Genomic DNA, 15,566 nt, shown 5'->3' with positions numbered 1-15,566 from the left:
CGAGGTAATGTTCATCCTCGCAGTCTGAGAACTTAACCCACTGCACCGAGAATTCTTTTGGAAAAGGGTCCGGACATTGAAACATGACCAATTGCTTCAACTTCCCTACATAGGGATTTTACGCTAACTGCTCTGTAATTAGCAACCTCGTGCCTTATTCATTTTTTCCACCATTGGAACTGCATTTGCCTTCCTACTGTCCTCAGGGACTGCTCCAATATTTGTGGAGCTCTGCAAAATACCAACTGGAGAAGCTCACCACCACCAGCGCTCCCTGGCCGCAGTGTGCACCGTCTACAAGATGCATTGCAGCAACTCACCAAGGCTTCTTCGTAAGATCATAAGAAATAGGAGCAGGGATAGACCATACGGCCCCTCGAGCGTGCTCCGCCATTCAATAAGATCATGGCAGATCTTCGACCTCAACTCCACTTCCCCGCCCGATCCCCATATCCCTCGATTCACCGAGAGTCCAAAAATCGATCGATCTCAGCCATGAATATTTCTCAAGGACTGAGCCTCCACGGCCCTCTGGGACAGAGAATTCCAAAGATTCCCGCCCTCTGAGTGAAGAAATTCCTCCTCATCTCAGTCCTAAATGGCCGACCCCTTATCCTGTGACTATGTGACCCCTGGTTCTAGACTCCCCACAGCCCAGGGAAAATATCCTCCCTGCATCTACCCTGTCAACCCCCCTCAGAATCTTGTGTGTTTCAATCAGATCACCACTCATTCTTCTAAACTCCGGAGAGTGTAGGCCCATTCTTCACAATCTCTCCTCATAGGGCAGCCCTTTCATCCCAGGAATCAATCAGGTGACCTGTTTCAACATCTCCTCCCAAACGAAGATGCCTTGGCATGTTGCTCCAGTACCACCGAGAAGGATAACGGAAGCAGGCACATAGGAACACCACCGCCTCCAAGTTCCCCTCTAAGTCACACAACATCTGGACTTGGACATATAATCGCTGGGGCAAGATCCTGAAATGCCCTAACAGCACTGTGGGAGCACCTTCACCACACGGACTGCAGCGGTTCAAGAAGGCGGCTCACCACCACCTTCTCAAGGGGCAATTAGCGATGGGCAATAAATGCCGGCCTTGCCAGTGACGCCCACATCCCGTGAATGAATAAATAAAAGATATATAATTTTCTTGAGGTCTCTGCATCTGGTCCAGGAGCCTTGTGGATATTCAGTCTGTCCAGTTTCTCTTGCTAACTCCGACATATTTCATGTATGGCGTTGCCCCATATGCTGCAACTGGAATTATCTGCACTCCTCCTTTGTGCAAACTGACCTGAAGTATCCAATCACTCTAACTGACACCCCCTGACCTGTAACAGCTCCATCCACTTTATCAATTCAAGGGAAGATCCTGCATTTATATAGTGCCTTGCACCACCTCAGGACGTACCGAAGCATTTTACAGCCAATTCAGTCAATTTTGGCGTGTAGTCGCTGTTGTAATGTGGGAATCACGGCAGTCAGTTTATGCACAGCAAGCTCCCACACACAGCAACTTGGTAATGACCCAGATCATCTGTTTTGGTGACGTGGATTGTGGGATAACTATTGGCCACTTGTTATTTGACCACATCCTGCGGTCATTAAGTTGAGTGAGTGAGCAAACACATGGCAGACGCAGTATAACGTGGATAAATGTGAAGTTATCCACTTTGGTAGGAAAAACATAAAGACAAAGTATTATTTAAATGGTGATGGCTTGGGAAATGTCGATGTACAGAGGGACCTGGGTGTCCTGAATGGCGGCAGATTAGGAAAAGGGGAGGTGCAACGAGATCTGGGTGTTATGGTACATCAGTCTTTGAAAGTTGGCATGCAGGTACAGCAGGTGGTGAAGAAGGCAAATGGTATGTTGGCCTTTATAGCTAGGGGATTTCAGTATAGGAGCAGGGAGGTCTTACTGCAGTTGTACAGGGCCTTAGTGAGGCCTCACTTGGAATATTGTGTTCAGTTTTGTTCTCCTAATCTGAGGAAGGACGTTCTTGCTATTGAGTGAGTGCAGCCAAGGTTGATCAGACTGATTCCAGGGATGGCTGGACTGTCATATGAGGAGAAACTGGATCAACTGGGCCTTGCTTCACTGGAGTTTAGAAGGATGGGATCTCATAGAAACGTATAAGATTCTGACGGGACTGGACAGGTTAGAACTGGGAAGAATGTTCCCGATGTTGGGGAAGTCCAGAACCAGGGGACATAGTCTTAGGATAAGGGGTAGGCCATTTAGGACTGAGATGAGGAGAAACTTCTTCACTCAGACAGTTGTTAACCTGTGGTATTCCCTGCCGCAGAGAGTTATTGATGCCAGTTCCTTGGTTATATTCAAAAGGTAATTAGTTATGGCCCTTACGGCTAAAGCGATCAACGGGTATGGAGAGAAAGCAGGAACGGGGTACTGAGGGAATGATCGGCCATGATTTTATTGAATGGCGGTGCAGGCTTGAAGGGCCGAATGGCCTACTCCTGCACCTATTTTCTATGTTTCTATGTTTGTATTCGCCTTCCTGATTATCTCTTGCACCTGCAAACTAATTTTTTGGGATTCATGCACAAGGACCCCCAGGTCCCTCTGCACCGTAGCATGTTGTAATTTCTCCCCATTCAAATAATATTCCCTTTTACTGTTTTTTTTCCCAAGGTGGATGACCTCATACTTTCCAACATTGTATTCCATCTGCCAAACCTTAGCACATTCGCTTAACCTATCTAAATCTCTTTGCAGCCTCTCTGTGTCCTCTACACAACCCGCTTTCCCACTAATCTTTGTTACACTACACTCTGTCCCCTCTTCCAGGTCATCTATGTATATTGTAAACAGTTGTGTTCCCAGCACTGACCCCTGTGGCACACCATTAACCACCGATTTCCAACCCGAAAAGGACCCATTTATCCCGACTTTCTGCTTTCTGTTAGCCAGCCAATTCTCTATCTATGACAGTACATTTCCACTGACTCCGCGTACCTTTATCTTCTGCAGTAACCTTTTGTGTGGCATCTTATCGAATGCCTTTTGAAAATCTAAATACACCACATCCATCGGTACACCTCTATCCACCATACTCGTTATATCCTCAAAGATTTCCAGAAAATTAGTTAAACATGATTTCCCCTTCATGAATCCATGCTGCATCTGCTTGATTGCACTGTTCCTATCTAGATGTCCCGCTATTTCTTCCTTAATGATAGTTTCAAGCATTTCCCCCACTACAGATGTTAAACTAACCGGCCTATCGTTACCTGCCTTTTGTCTGCCCCCTTTTTTAAACAGAGGCGTTACATTAGCTGCTTTCCAATCCGCTGGTACCTCCCCAGAGTCCAGAGAATTTTGGTAGATTATAACGAATGCATCTGCTATAACTTCCGCCATCTCTTTTAATACCCTGGGATGCATTTCATCAGGATCAGGGGACTTGTCCAACTTGAGTCCCATTCGCCTGTCCAGCACTACCCCCCTCGTGATAGTGATTGTCTCAAGATCCTCCCTTCCCACATTCCTGTGACCAGCAATTTTTGGCATGGTTTCTGTGTCTTCCACTGTGAAGACCGAAGCAAAATAATTGTTTAAGGTCTCAGCCATTTCCACATTTCCCATTATTAAATCCACCTTCTCATCTTCTAAGGGACCAACATTTACTTTAGTCACTCTTTTCCATTTTATGTATCTGTAAAAGCTCTTGCTATCCGTTTTTATGTTTTGCGCAAACCCCCTCATTATTCAATGATCTGTTATCACATCTCAAACATCACTAGATTTTCCTCCCTTGGGTGGGACAGTTCATAAGAACATAAGAATTAGGAGCAGGAGTAGGCCATACGGCCCTCGGGCATGCTCCGCCATTCAATACGATCATGGCTGATCTGATCATCGACTCAGCTCCACTTCCCCGCCCGCTCCCCATAACCCCTTATTCCCTTATCAGTTAAGAAACTGTCTATCTCTGTCTTAAATTTATTCAATGTCCCAGCTTCCACAGCTCTCTGAGGTAGCGAATTCTACAGATTTACAACCCTCTGAGAGAAGAAATTCCTCCTCATCTCAGTTTTAAATGGGCGGCCCCTTATTCTAAGATTATGCCCTCTAGCTCTTGTCTCCCCCATCAGTGGAAACATCTTCTCTGCATCCACCTTGTCAAGCCCCCTCATAATCTTATACATTTCGATAAGATCACCTCTCATTCTTCTGAATTCCAATGAGTAGAGGTCCAACCTACTCAACCTTTCCTCATAAGTCAACCCCCTCATCTCCAGAATCAAACTAGTGAACCTTCTCTGAACTGCCTCCAAATCAAGTATATCCTTTCGTAAATATGGAAACCAAAACTGCATGCAGTATTCCAGGTGTGGCCTCACCAATACCCTGTATAACTGCAGCAAGAAATCCTTACTTTTATACTCCATCCCCTTTGTTCCTCAAAGCGTGTCCATTTTTTTTTATAGGAATGCCGATATCATTGAGTACCAGGATAGAGCTCAACAAATTCCTCACCATGGTGATCTTCACCTGCAGCGGCCAGCACGCAGCGGTGAATAACGGACAGGTAATGCTCCCACATCCCTCTGGCACTCTGTACAGCTTTGTTGTTGAGTTAATGAATATCTCCTGCTCTTTCCTCCCCTTCCTCTCCTCAAGGAGCGACTTACAATTCCCTCGACGCTGGCAGTCCTTGGGCACCTCACTCAAGCGAGCATTGTTCCTGAGTGAGCCCAGGTAATGAGTGCTAGAACGGTAGAAACATCGCAATTGAGCTCAAAGCTGCTGACACTAACCAGTCACACGTGACGACTTTCCAATCGGGAGAGAGAGAGAGACAAGGAGGCAGAGTGAGAGAGAGGGAGGCAGAGAGGAGGTTCAACAACGCTCGATTTCAAAATTCCCATCCTTGTTTACAAATCCCACCATGGCCCTCGCCCCTCCCTAGCTCTGCAATCTCCTCCAGCCTCACAACCCCCCCGAGATGTCTGCCCTCCTCAAATTTGGCCCTCTTGAACTTGAACTTGCCCTTGCAAATGTCCTCACTCCCGATATGTGTTGGAGCGCCGGAGGGCTACGTCAAGCTGGAGCTTGACAGATCGGAAAAGCCTGTTTTTCAGCGCCTTCCCGGGTCTGTAGACACTCAGTACAGACCCGGGGAGGCCGGGATTTCCAGGCCGATGTGTTTCAGATATTACACACACATGGTGGAAAAGGAGAAGAGATCTCGATGTTCTCTGTCGTCTGCAGTTACCAACGAACAGCCACAGAGCACGATGAACGCGGTCAAACAGACCATGGTGCGCTGAAGGATAAGGAACCCGCACTCCCTGACCCTACTGTTTCCCTGCAGGCCAATGTGCTTGTTATGTCTTTAGATGCTCTGATAATGACGAGGCAAATATTGCACTTGAACTGTAGTGACCTTAGTCCATTTAATATAACTCCAGAGTGAGGATCACACACGGTGGCCTGCCTTTTATACTAGACCTGGCACACCTGTACAGGTAACCTGCAAGTCTCCCACTGCAGTGCCCTCTGGTGGCACACCTTAGTGACCATACAGCTTTGTCCAGGTTTCCTATAGTAGTGCCCTCTGGTGGCACATCATATGTAATAGTACAGGCAGTAAACATGTCTGGATACATGACAGTTTTGCTAAGTTGCAACAAGCATCATATGCTGGAAACACTCAACAGGTCAGAGAGAGAAACAGTTAATGTTTCAGGTCGATGATCTTTCGTCAAAATTGGGAAATGTTAAGAGCTAGAATCATGGAATAGTCATCATCATAGATGGTCCCTCGAACGAGGATGACTTGCTTCCACGAGAGTTTACAGATGTTTCAATGAAGGGCCCGATGTTCCAGTCCTGAACTTCAGTTGAGGGGGTGGAAGATGCCTGTGTGTGGATTGTTTTAACGTGGGGTGACCGTTGCACATCAGCCACCACACGGGCTTGACAGAGCTCGGCCTTTATCCAGTGGCAAGGGTTAACCAGGACCACCGGACACCAGCTCTGCTGCACCGACCCAGTGCGCACACATGTCGCAGTGTGGGCTGGCCCGTGCTGCCCCTGGGCCCCTGGTTCTTCTGGGCCCCGTACCCTCATTCGCCGCACCTTCAACCACGATATCCCAGGGCCCGGTACTCCAGCTCTATTTATAGCCCTGGCCTGTGGTGGTGTTCTCACACAGGTCGGGGCAGCCCATGTAGAACAGGATTTATGCAATTCCCTTTTGAAGGCTGCTATTGAATCGGTTTCCACCGCCCCATCAGGCAGTGCGTTCCAGAAGCTAACCACTTGCTGCCTAATAATAATGCAGCCTGAGCGGTCCTGGCCTGTGAGCACCATGGGAACAGGCTGGGGAGTGAGGGGAGCAGTGTGACGGCCTAACCCAGCAGCCTGAGCGGCCCCGGCCTGCGAGCACCTTGGGAACAGGCTGGGAGCAGACCGGGGAGCGAGGGGAGCAGTGTGGCAGCCTAACCCAGCAGTGTGAGTGGTCCCAGCCTGTGAGCACCATGGGAACAAGCCGGGGAGTGGGGGGTGCAAGGGAGCAGTGTGGCAGCCTAACCCAGCAGTGTGAGCGGTCCCGGCCTGTGAGCACAATGGGAACAGGCCGGGAGTGAGGGGACCGAGGGGACCAGTGTGACGGCCTAACCCAGCAGTGTGAGCGGTCCCGGCCTGTGAGCACAATGGGAACAGGCCGGGAGTGAGGGGAGTGGGGGATTGAGGGAGCAGTGTGACGGCCTAACCCAGCAGTCTGAGCGGCCCCGGCCTGTGAGCACCATGGGAACAGGCCGGGAGCAGACCGGGGAGCGAGGGGAGCAGTGTGGCGGCCTAACCCAGCAGTCTGAGCGGTCCCAGCCTGTGAGCACCATGGGAACAGGCGGGGAGCGAGGGGAGTGAGGGGAGCAGTGTGACGACCTAACCCAGCAGTCTATGCTGTCCCGGCCTGTGAGCACCATGGAAACAGGCCGTGAGCGAGGGGACCGAGGGGAGCAGTGTGACGGCCTAACCCAGCAGTGTGAGCGGCCCCGGCCTGTGAGCACCATGGGAACAGGCCGGGAGCGAGGGGAGCAGTGTGGAAGCTTAACCCAGCAGTCTGTGCGGTCCCAGCCTGTGAGCACCATGGGAGTAGGCCGGGAGCGAGGGGGAGCAGTGTGACGGCCTAACCCAGCAGTGTGAGCGGCCCCGGCCTGTGAGCACCATGGGAACAGGCGGGGAGCGAGGGGAGCAGTGTGACGGCCTAACCCAGCAGTGTGAGCGGCCCCGGCCTGTGAGCACCATGGGAGCAGGCCGGGAGCGAGGGGAGCAGTGTGACGGCCTAACCCAGCAGTCTGTGCGGTCCCAGCCTGTGAGCACCATGGGAGCAGGCCGGGAGCGAGGGGGAGCAGTGTGATGGTCTAACCCAGCAGTCTGTGCGGTCCCAGCCTGTGAGCACCATGGGAGCAGGCCGGGAGCGAGGGGGAGCAGTGTGACGGCCTAACCCAGCAGTGTGAGCGGCCCCGGCCTGTGAGCACCATGGGAGCAGGCCGGGAGCGAGGGGGAGCAGTGTGACGGCCTAACCCAGCAGTCTGTGCGGTCCCAGCCTGTGAGCACCATGGGAGCAGGCCGGGAGCGAGGGGAGCAGTGTGACGGTGACCACTCCAGGGAGCAGGAGGTGCTGGAGCAGGAGAGCAACGGCAGTGAAAAGGGACATCACCAAGATCCAGGTCGGTGATTGGAGGGTGGGCAGGTACAGCAGGAGTGGTGAGGTCGGGCGAAGGAGCGGCGAGAGACTGTGGAGGGACGTAATCAGGGCCCAGGACAGGTGTGAATTTGGGGCCCAGAAGAGGCGAGGACCCAGGGGCAGCACGGGCCCAGCCCACACTGTGATATGTGGGCACTAGGTCCGTGCAGCAGAGCTGGTCTCCAGTCGTCCTGGATAACCCTTGCCACTGGACCAAGACCTCGCTCTGTCGAGCCCGTGTGATGGCTGATGTGCAACGGTCACCCCACGTTAAAAAAATCCACCCACAGGCATCTTCCACCCTTCGGGATCTAGTTCTGGTCCTGAAATATTAGGTCCCTCGGTGAAACACCTGTGAACTTTTTGACGGGAAGCAAGTCATCCTCGACTCGAGGGACTTGAGGGACTTGAGAAAGCTTCTCCTCATTCTCTGGTTCATTTGCCAATCACCATAACTGTGTGGCCTCTGGTTCTCGACCCTTCAGAAGGTGTACCAGGTTTTAAGCAAGCACAAAAGCTGGGGAAAGGGGGAAGGGAGGAAAGAACAAAGGGGAAGGTCTGTGATAGGGGGAAGGCAGGAGAGATAAAATGATAAAAGGGATGCAAAAGGGAATGGTGATGGGACAAGTGAGGAAACAGAAGATGTACACAAGCGTGATCGCAAACCACTTTTCTCCCGAGTTATAAGAAATAGGAGCAGGAGTCGGCCATTTGGCCCCTCGAGCCTGCTCTGCCATTTAATACGATCATGGCTGATCTGATCATGGACTCAGCTCCACTTCCCTGCCCGCTCCCCATAACCCTGCACTCCCTTATTGCTCAAAAATCTGTCTATCTCCGCCTTAAATACATTCAATGACCCAGCTTCCACAGCTCTCTGAGGCAGCGAATTCCACAGATTTACATCCCTCTGAGAGAAGAAATTTCTCCTCATCTGAGTTTTAAATGGACGGCCCCTTATTCTGAGACTATGTCCCCTGGTTTTAGTTTCCCCTATGAGTATTCTCTCTGCATCCACCTTGTTGAGCCCCCTCATTATCCTATATGTCTCGATAAGATCACCCCTCATTTTTTCTGAACTCCAATATGTGTGATCCCAACCTGCTCAACCTATCTTCATAAGTCAACCCCCTCATCTCCGGAATCAACCTCGTGAACCTCCTCTGAACTGCCTCCAATGCAGGTATATCCTTCCTTAAATACGGAAACCAAAACTGCACGCAGTACTCCAGGTGTGGCCTCACCAATACCCAGTACAGTTGTAGCAGGACTTCTCTGCTTTTATACTCCATCCCCCTTGCAATAAAGGCCAACATTCCATTGGCCTTCCTGATCACTTGCTCGCAGCAGTGCCCAGGAGATTAGTCGTGCTTTGCGGGACACTCCTGGACAATCCGAGAAGGCAGGCACCTCCGGCTGTGGAACACTTTGCCGTGACCAGAGATTGCGAAAGATGCAATGTAAACAAATGTTCTTTCTGCCTTTCCAGCTGACTCAATTTCATTTTCCTTCCCTCATTCAACAGCACGACTGGGGTGCCTGGGTGCCCAACTCGCCCTGCTCGATGAGGAGACCTCCCCCCAGCTCCAAGGGCACCGTGACTATGGAGCATATCATGGAGTCCCTGCCGGGGATCACCCAGTCCTGCGTCCAGATGGCAATTGCCTGGATCCTCACTCGCCCCCCGCCGGGAATGGTAAGGAACTCAGAAACAACAACCTGCGTTTATATAGTGCCTTTAACACAATAAAACATCCCACGGTGCCTTTTAGTTTGACCAAACAAAATCTGACTCCCGAGACACAAGATATCAGGACCGATGACCAAAAGCTTGGTCAGAGAGAGATAGGTTTCGAGGTGCGTCTTAAAGGAGGCGAGAGAGATAGAGAGGCGGAGAGGTTTAGGGAGGGATTCCCAGGGCTTAGGGTTTAGATTGCTGAAGGCTTGGCCAACCAATGATGGAGCGATTAAAATCAGGGGATGCTCAAGAGGCCAGAATTGGAGGAGCGCAGAGATCTGTGGGCGGGGGGGGGGTTATGGGGCTGGAGGAGATTACAGAGATAGGGAGGGCGGTGGGAGTCATGGAGGGATTTGAAAACGAGGATGAGAATTTTAAAACTGAGGAGTTGTCGGACCGGGAGCCAATGTAGGTCAGCGAGCACAGTGGGTGATGGGTGAGCGGGACTCGGTACGACTTAGGACAAGGGGCAGTGAGCACAGCGGGTGATGGGTGAGCAGGACTCGATGCGAATTAGGACATGGGGACAGTGAGCACAGGGGGTGATGTGTGAGCGGGACTGGGTGCGAGTTAGGACACGGGGACAGTGAGCACAGGGGGCGATGGCTGAACGGCACTTGGTGCGAGTTAGGACACGGAGCAGCGAGCACGGGGGGCGATGGGTGAGCTTGACTCGGTTCGAGTTAGGACATGGGGCAGTGAGCACAGGGGGTGATGGGTGAGCGGGACTGGGTGCGAGTTAGGATACGGGGCAGCGAACACAGGGGGTGATGGGTGAGCGGGACTGGGTGCGAGTTAGGACATGGGGCAGTGAGCACAAGGGGTGATGGGTGAGCGGGATTGGGTGTGAGTTAGGACACGGGGCAGTGAGCACAGGGGGTGATGGGTGAGTGGGACTGGGTGCGAGTTAGGACATGGGGCAGTGAGCACAGGGGGTGATGGGTGAGCGGGACTGGGTGCGAGTTAGGACATGGGGCAGTGAGCACGGGAGGTGATGGGTGAGTGGGACTGGGTGCGAGTTAGGACACGGGGCAGTGAGCACAGTGGGTGATGGGTGAGCGGGACTCAGTGCGAGTTAGGACATGGGGCAGCAGAGTTTTGGATCATCTCTAGTTTACGTCGGGTAGAATGTTGGAGGCCGGCCAGGAGTGTGTTGGAATAGTCAAGTCCGGAGGTAACAAAGGCACGGATGAGGGCTTCAGCAGCGGATGAGCTGAGGCAGGGGCGGAGACGGGCGATGTTACGGAGGTGGAAATAGACAGTTTTAGTTTTGCTGCGGATATGTGGTCGAAAGTTCATTTCAGGATCAAATATGACCCCAAGGTTGCGAACAGTGTGGTTCAGCCTCAGACAGGAGTTGGGGAGAGTGGGGGAGTCGGGGGCTGGGGAACGGAGCTTGTGGCGGGGGACCGAAAACAATGGCTTCGGCCTTCCCAATATTGGAGAAAATGTCTGCCCCTCCAGAACTGGATGTCGGACTAGCAGTCTGACAATTTAGAGACCGTGGAGGGGGTGGAGAGAAGTGGGAGTGAGGTAGAGCTGGGTGTCAGCGTACAGGTGGAAACTGACGCTGAATAGAAGGGTATGTTGACGGGGTGAGAGGTCGAAGGGTAAGAGGAGGCTCGTGTGGACACTGGAATGAACCTGTTGGGCCGAATGGCCCGATTCTATGCTGCATGTACTTTGTAACAATTGGCATTAAATTTGCAGCTTCAGGGAGAACACAGGAAGCTGGGGTGGCAATTGGAACAGTACCACAGCGGTGCAGTAGGGGGCGCTCTGTCGACGCTGGTTGTTGGGCAGAGTAGAGGGACCGAGAAAGTATTTTCCAACTTTGTTAAACTTAGAAAATAGGAGCAGTAGTAGGCCATTCGGCCCTTCGAGTCTGCACCACCATTCAATATGATCATGGCTGATCCTCTATCTCAACACCATATTTCCACTTTCTCCCCATACCCCTTGATGCCTTTTGTTTCTAGAAATCTATCAATCTCCCTCTTAAATATATTCAGTGACTTGGCCTCCACAGCCTTCAGTGGTAGAGAATTCCACAGGTTCACCACCCTCTGAGTGAAAACATTTCTTCTCATCTTGGTCCTAAATTTCCTACCCCGTATCCTGAGACTGTGACCCGTTGTTCTAGACTTCCCAGTCAGGGGAAATACCCTCCCCACATCCAGTCTGTCCAAACCAGTCAGAATTTTATACCTTTTAATGAGATCCCCTTTTATTCTTCTAAACTCGAGTGAATACAGGCCTAGTCGACCCAATCTCTCCTCATGCCATCCCAGGAATCAGTCTGGTGAACCTTCGCTGCATTCCCTCTATGGCAAGTATATCCTTTCTTAGGTAAGGAGACCAAAACTGTACACAATACTCCAGGTGTGGTCTCACCAAGCCCCTGTATAACTGGAGTAAGACATCCTTGCTCCTGTACTCAAATCCTCTTGCAATGAAGGCCAACATACCATTTGCCTTCCTAACTGCTTGCTGCACCTGCATGTTTGCTTTCACTGACTGGTGTACAAGGACATAGAAACATAGAAACATCGAAAATAGATGCAGGAGTAGGCCATTCGGCCCTTCAAGCCTGCACCACCATTCAATAAGATCATGGCTGATCATTCCCTTAGTACCCCTTTCCTGCTTTCTCTCCATACCCCTTGATCCTCTTAGCCGTAAGGACCATATCTAACTCCCTCTTGAATATATCCAATAAACTGGCATCAACAACTCTCTGTGGTAGGGAGTTCCACAGGTTAACAACTCTCTGAGTGAAGAAGTTTCTCCTCATCTCAGTCCTAAATGGCCTACCCCTTATCCTATGTCCCCTGGCTCTGGACTTCCCCAACATTGGGAACATTCTTCCCGCATCTAACCTGTCCAGTCCTGTCAGAATTTTATATGTTTCTATGAGAGCCCCTCTTATCCTTCTAAATGCCATTGAATAAACGCCAGTTGATCCAGTCTCTCCTCATACGTCAGTCCAGCCATCACGGGAATTAGTCTGGTGAACCTTCGCTGCACTCCCTCAATAGCAAGAACGTCCTTCCTCAAATTAGGAGAACAAAACTGAACACAATATTCCAGGTGAGGCCTCACTAAGGCCCTGCACATTTGCAGTAAGACCTCTCTGCTCCAATACTCAAATCCCCTAGCTATGAAGGCCAACATACCATTTGCCTTCTTCACCACCTGCTGTACCTGCATGCCAACTTTCAGTGACTGATGTACCATGACACCCAGGTCTCGTTACACCTCCCCTTTTCCTAATCTGCCGCCATTCAGGACACCCAGGTCCCTCTGTACATCGACATTTCCCAAGCCATCACCATTTAAATAATACTTTGTCTTTATGTTTTTCCTACCAAAGTGGATAACTTCACATTTATCCACGTTATACTGCGTCTGCCATGTGTTTGCCCACTCACTCAACTTAATGACCGCAGGATGTGGTCAAATAACAAGTGGCCAATAGTTATCCCACAATCCACGTCACCAAAACAGATGATCTGGGTCATTACCAAGTTGCTGTGTGTGGGAGCTTGCTGTGCATAAACTGACTGCCGTGATTCCCACATTACAACAGCGACTACACGCCAAAATTGACTGAATTGGCTGTAAAATGCTTCGGTACGTCCTGAGGTGGTGCAAGGCACTATATAAATGCAGGATCTTCCCTTGAATTGATAAAGTGGGTGGAGCTGTTACAGGTCAGGGGGTGTCAGTTAGAGTGATTGGATACTTCAGGTCAGTTTGCACAAAGGAGGAGTGCAGATATTTCCAGTTGCAGCATATGGGGCAACGCCATACATGAAATATGTCGGAGTTAGCAAGAGAAACTGGACAGACTGAATATCCACAAGGCTCCTGGACCAGATGCAGAGACCTCAAGAAAATTATATATCTTTTATTTATTCATTCACGGGATGTGGGCGTCGCTGGCAAGGCCGGCATTTATTGCCCATCCCTAATTGCCCCTTGAGAAGGTGGTGGTGAGCCGCCTTCTTGAACCGCTGCAGTCCGTGTGGTGAAGGTGCTCCCACAGTGCTGTTAGGGCATTTCAGGATCTTGCCCCAGCGATTATATGTCCAAGTCCAGATGTTGTGTGACTTAGAGGGGAACTTGGAGGCGGTGGTGTTCCTATGTGCCTGCTTCCGTTATCCTTCTCGATGGTACTGGAGCAACATGCCAAGGCATCTTCGTTTGGGAGGAGATGTTGAAACAGGTCACCTGATTGATTCCTGGGATGAAAGGGCTGCCCTATGAGGAGAGATTGTGTAGAATGGGCCTACACTCTCCGGAGTTTAGAAGAATGAGTGGTGATCTGATTGAAACACACAAGATTCTGAGGGGGGTTGACAGGGTAGATGCAGGGAGGATATTTTCCCTGGGCTGTGGGGAGTCTAGAACCAGGGGTCACATAGTCACAGGATAAGGGGTCGGCCATTTAGGACTGAGATGAGGAGGAATTTCTTCACTCAGAGGGCGGGAATCTTTGGAATTCTCTGTCCCAGAGGGCCGTGGAGGCTCAGTCCTTGAGAAATATTCATGGCTGAGATCGATCGATTTTTGGACTCTCGGTGAATCGAGGGATATGGGGATCGGGCGGGGAAGTGGAGTTGAGGTCGAAGATCTGCCATGATCTTATTGAATGGCGGAGCACGCTCGAGGGGCCGTATGGTCTATCCCTGCTCCTATTTCTTATGATCTTACGAAGAAGCCTTGGTGAGTTGCTGCAATGCATCTTGTAAACGGTGCACACTGCGGCCAGGGAGCGCTGGTGGTGGTGAGCTTCTCCAGTTGGTATTTTGCAGAGCTCCACAAATATTGGAGCAGTCCCTGAGGACAGTAGGAAGGCAAATGCAGTTCCAATGGTGGAAAAAATGAATAAGGCACGAGGTTGCTAATTACAGAGCAGTTAGCGTAAAATCCCTATGTAGGGAAGTTGAAGCAATTGGTCATGTTTCAATGTCCGGACCCTTTTCCAAAAGAATTCTCGGTGCAGTGGGTTAAGTTCTCAGACTGCGAGGATGAACATTACCTCGGCCCGCTGGACGTAAGGACCCTGCGTGAAACGAGGTTGTCCGCCTCGCCCCAGTTGCCACTCAGTGTGGTCCCCACAACACAAGGCTGCCCCGGTTTCGAGCTGACCGTTGCCCGCCTCCGACTGAATGCAAACCATTTATTTTCTCGGTGCAGAGGAAGCTCGGAGATTGTGAGGAGTATTTCACCGAAGACGTGGCGAAGGACGTCATCTGGGCGTTTCAGGAAGAGCTGCGGAAAATCGATCGCAGGATCCAGGAACGTAACCGCGGCCTGACCCTGAAATACGAGTACCTGCGTCCGGTGAACATCGAGAACAGCATCACCATCTAATGAACAGAACGGACAGACTCAGGGAAGGATGCCTCCCAGATCGAGTTCAGAGCATAACCTGTGGCCACCTTTGGCTCCCTTCCCCTCTCCCCATCTTAGGATTTTTTTTCTTCTCTTTTTTTTTCTTTGTCTATAATGGCAGCTGGTCATTACCCCGCCATTCACACCCTCTCCAGATTAACCTTTTTCTAACCTCTGCCATTACCTTCTCAATTCAGCCCATCATCCCCTTTTGTCTCGAATCTCTCCTGCTTTCCACCCTATCACCGACCTTCCCTTTTGTTCTTTCCTCCCCTCCCCCTTTCAGTGTTCTTTCCAAACACACTCCAGTTCTGATGAAGGGTCGTTGGCCCGAAATGTTAACTCTGTTTCTCTTCACAGATGCTGCCCGACCCGTTGAGATTTCCAGCATTTTTTGTTTTTATTTCAGATTCCAGCATTTGCAGTATTTTGCTTTCATCCCAGATCCCTGGTGGTTTTCTGTGGGCTTTCAACCCTCTGGGGCAGCTACTTACTAAAAAGGTGGCGGATGGGACATTTTTTTGTTGAAAGTAACCCCAGTGTGTTTTAAAATAAAACAATGTTAGCATTATTGTTGTGTAATGATTGTTTCTGGGTGACACACCCTATGCCATAGCTTCATCTCCAGTGTCTCTGTAAAAATATGGAATGGTAATATACATAGTAATCTTACATAGTTCGTACAGCACAGAGTTCCACAATC

The 15,566-nt window shown here is 50.7% G+C and overlaps 1 protein-coding gene across 1 annotated transcript in view; it reads left to right on the top strand.

Annotated features, from left to right (window-relative positions):
- LOC139232980 (polyunsaturated fatty acid 5-lipoxygenase-like) overlaps positions 1 to 15,013 on the top strand; it is an 80,580-nt gene extending 65,567 nt beyond the window's left edge. Inside the window, exons 12-14 of the mRNA XM_070863478.1 lie at positions 4,460 to 4,560; positions 9,251 to 9,421; positions 14,666 to 15,013. Of these exons, the coding sequence (XP_070719579.1) occupies positions 4,460 to 4,560; positions 9,251 to 9,421; positions 14,666 to 14,842 (449 nt within the window). The 3' untranslated portion in view covers positions 14,843 to 15,013. The remainder of the gene's footprint in view (positions 1 to 4,459; positions 4,561 to 9,250; positions 9,422 to 14,665) is intronic.
- Positions 15,014 to 15,566: the final 553 nt, after the last annotated feature.

This window comes from Pristiophorus japonicus, chromosome 20, assembly GCF_044704955.1.
Source record: "Pristiophorus japonicus isolate sPriJap1 chromosome 20, sPriJap1.hap1, whole genome shotgun sequence".
Classification (NCBI taxonomy): Eukaryota; Metazoa; Chordata; class Chondrichthyes; family Pristiophoridae; genus Pristiophorus; species Pristiophorus japonicus.
The sequence above is the reverse complement of the archived record's forward strand: the minus strand, read 5'-3'. Positions and strand labels throughout refer to the sequence as shown.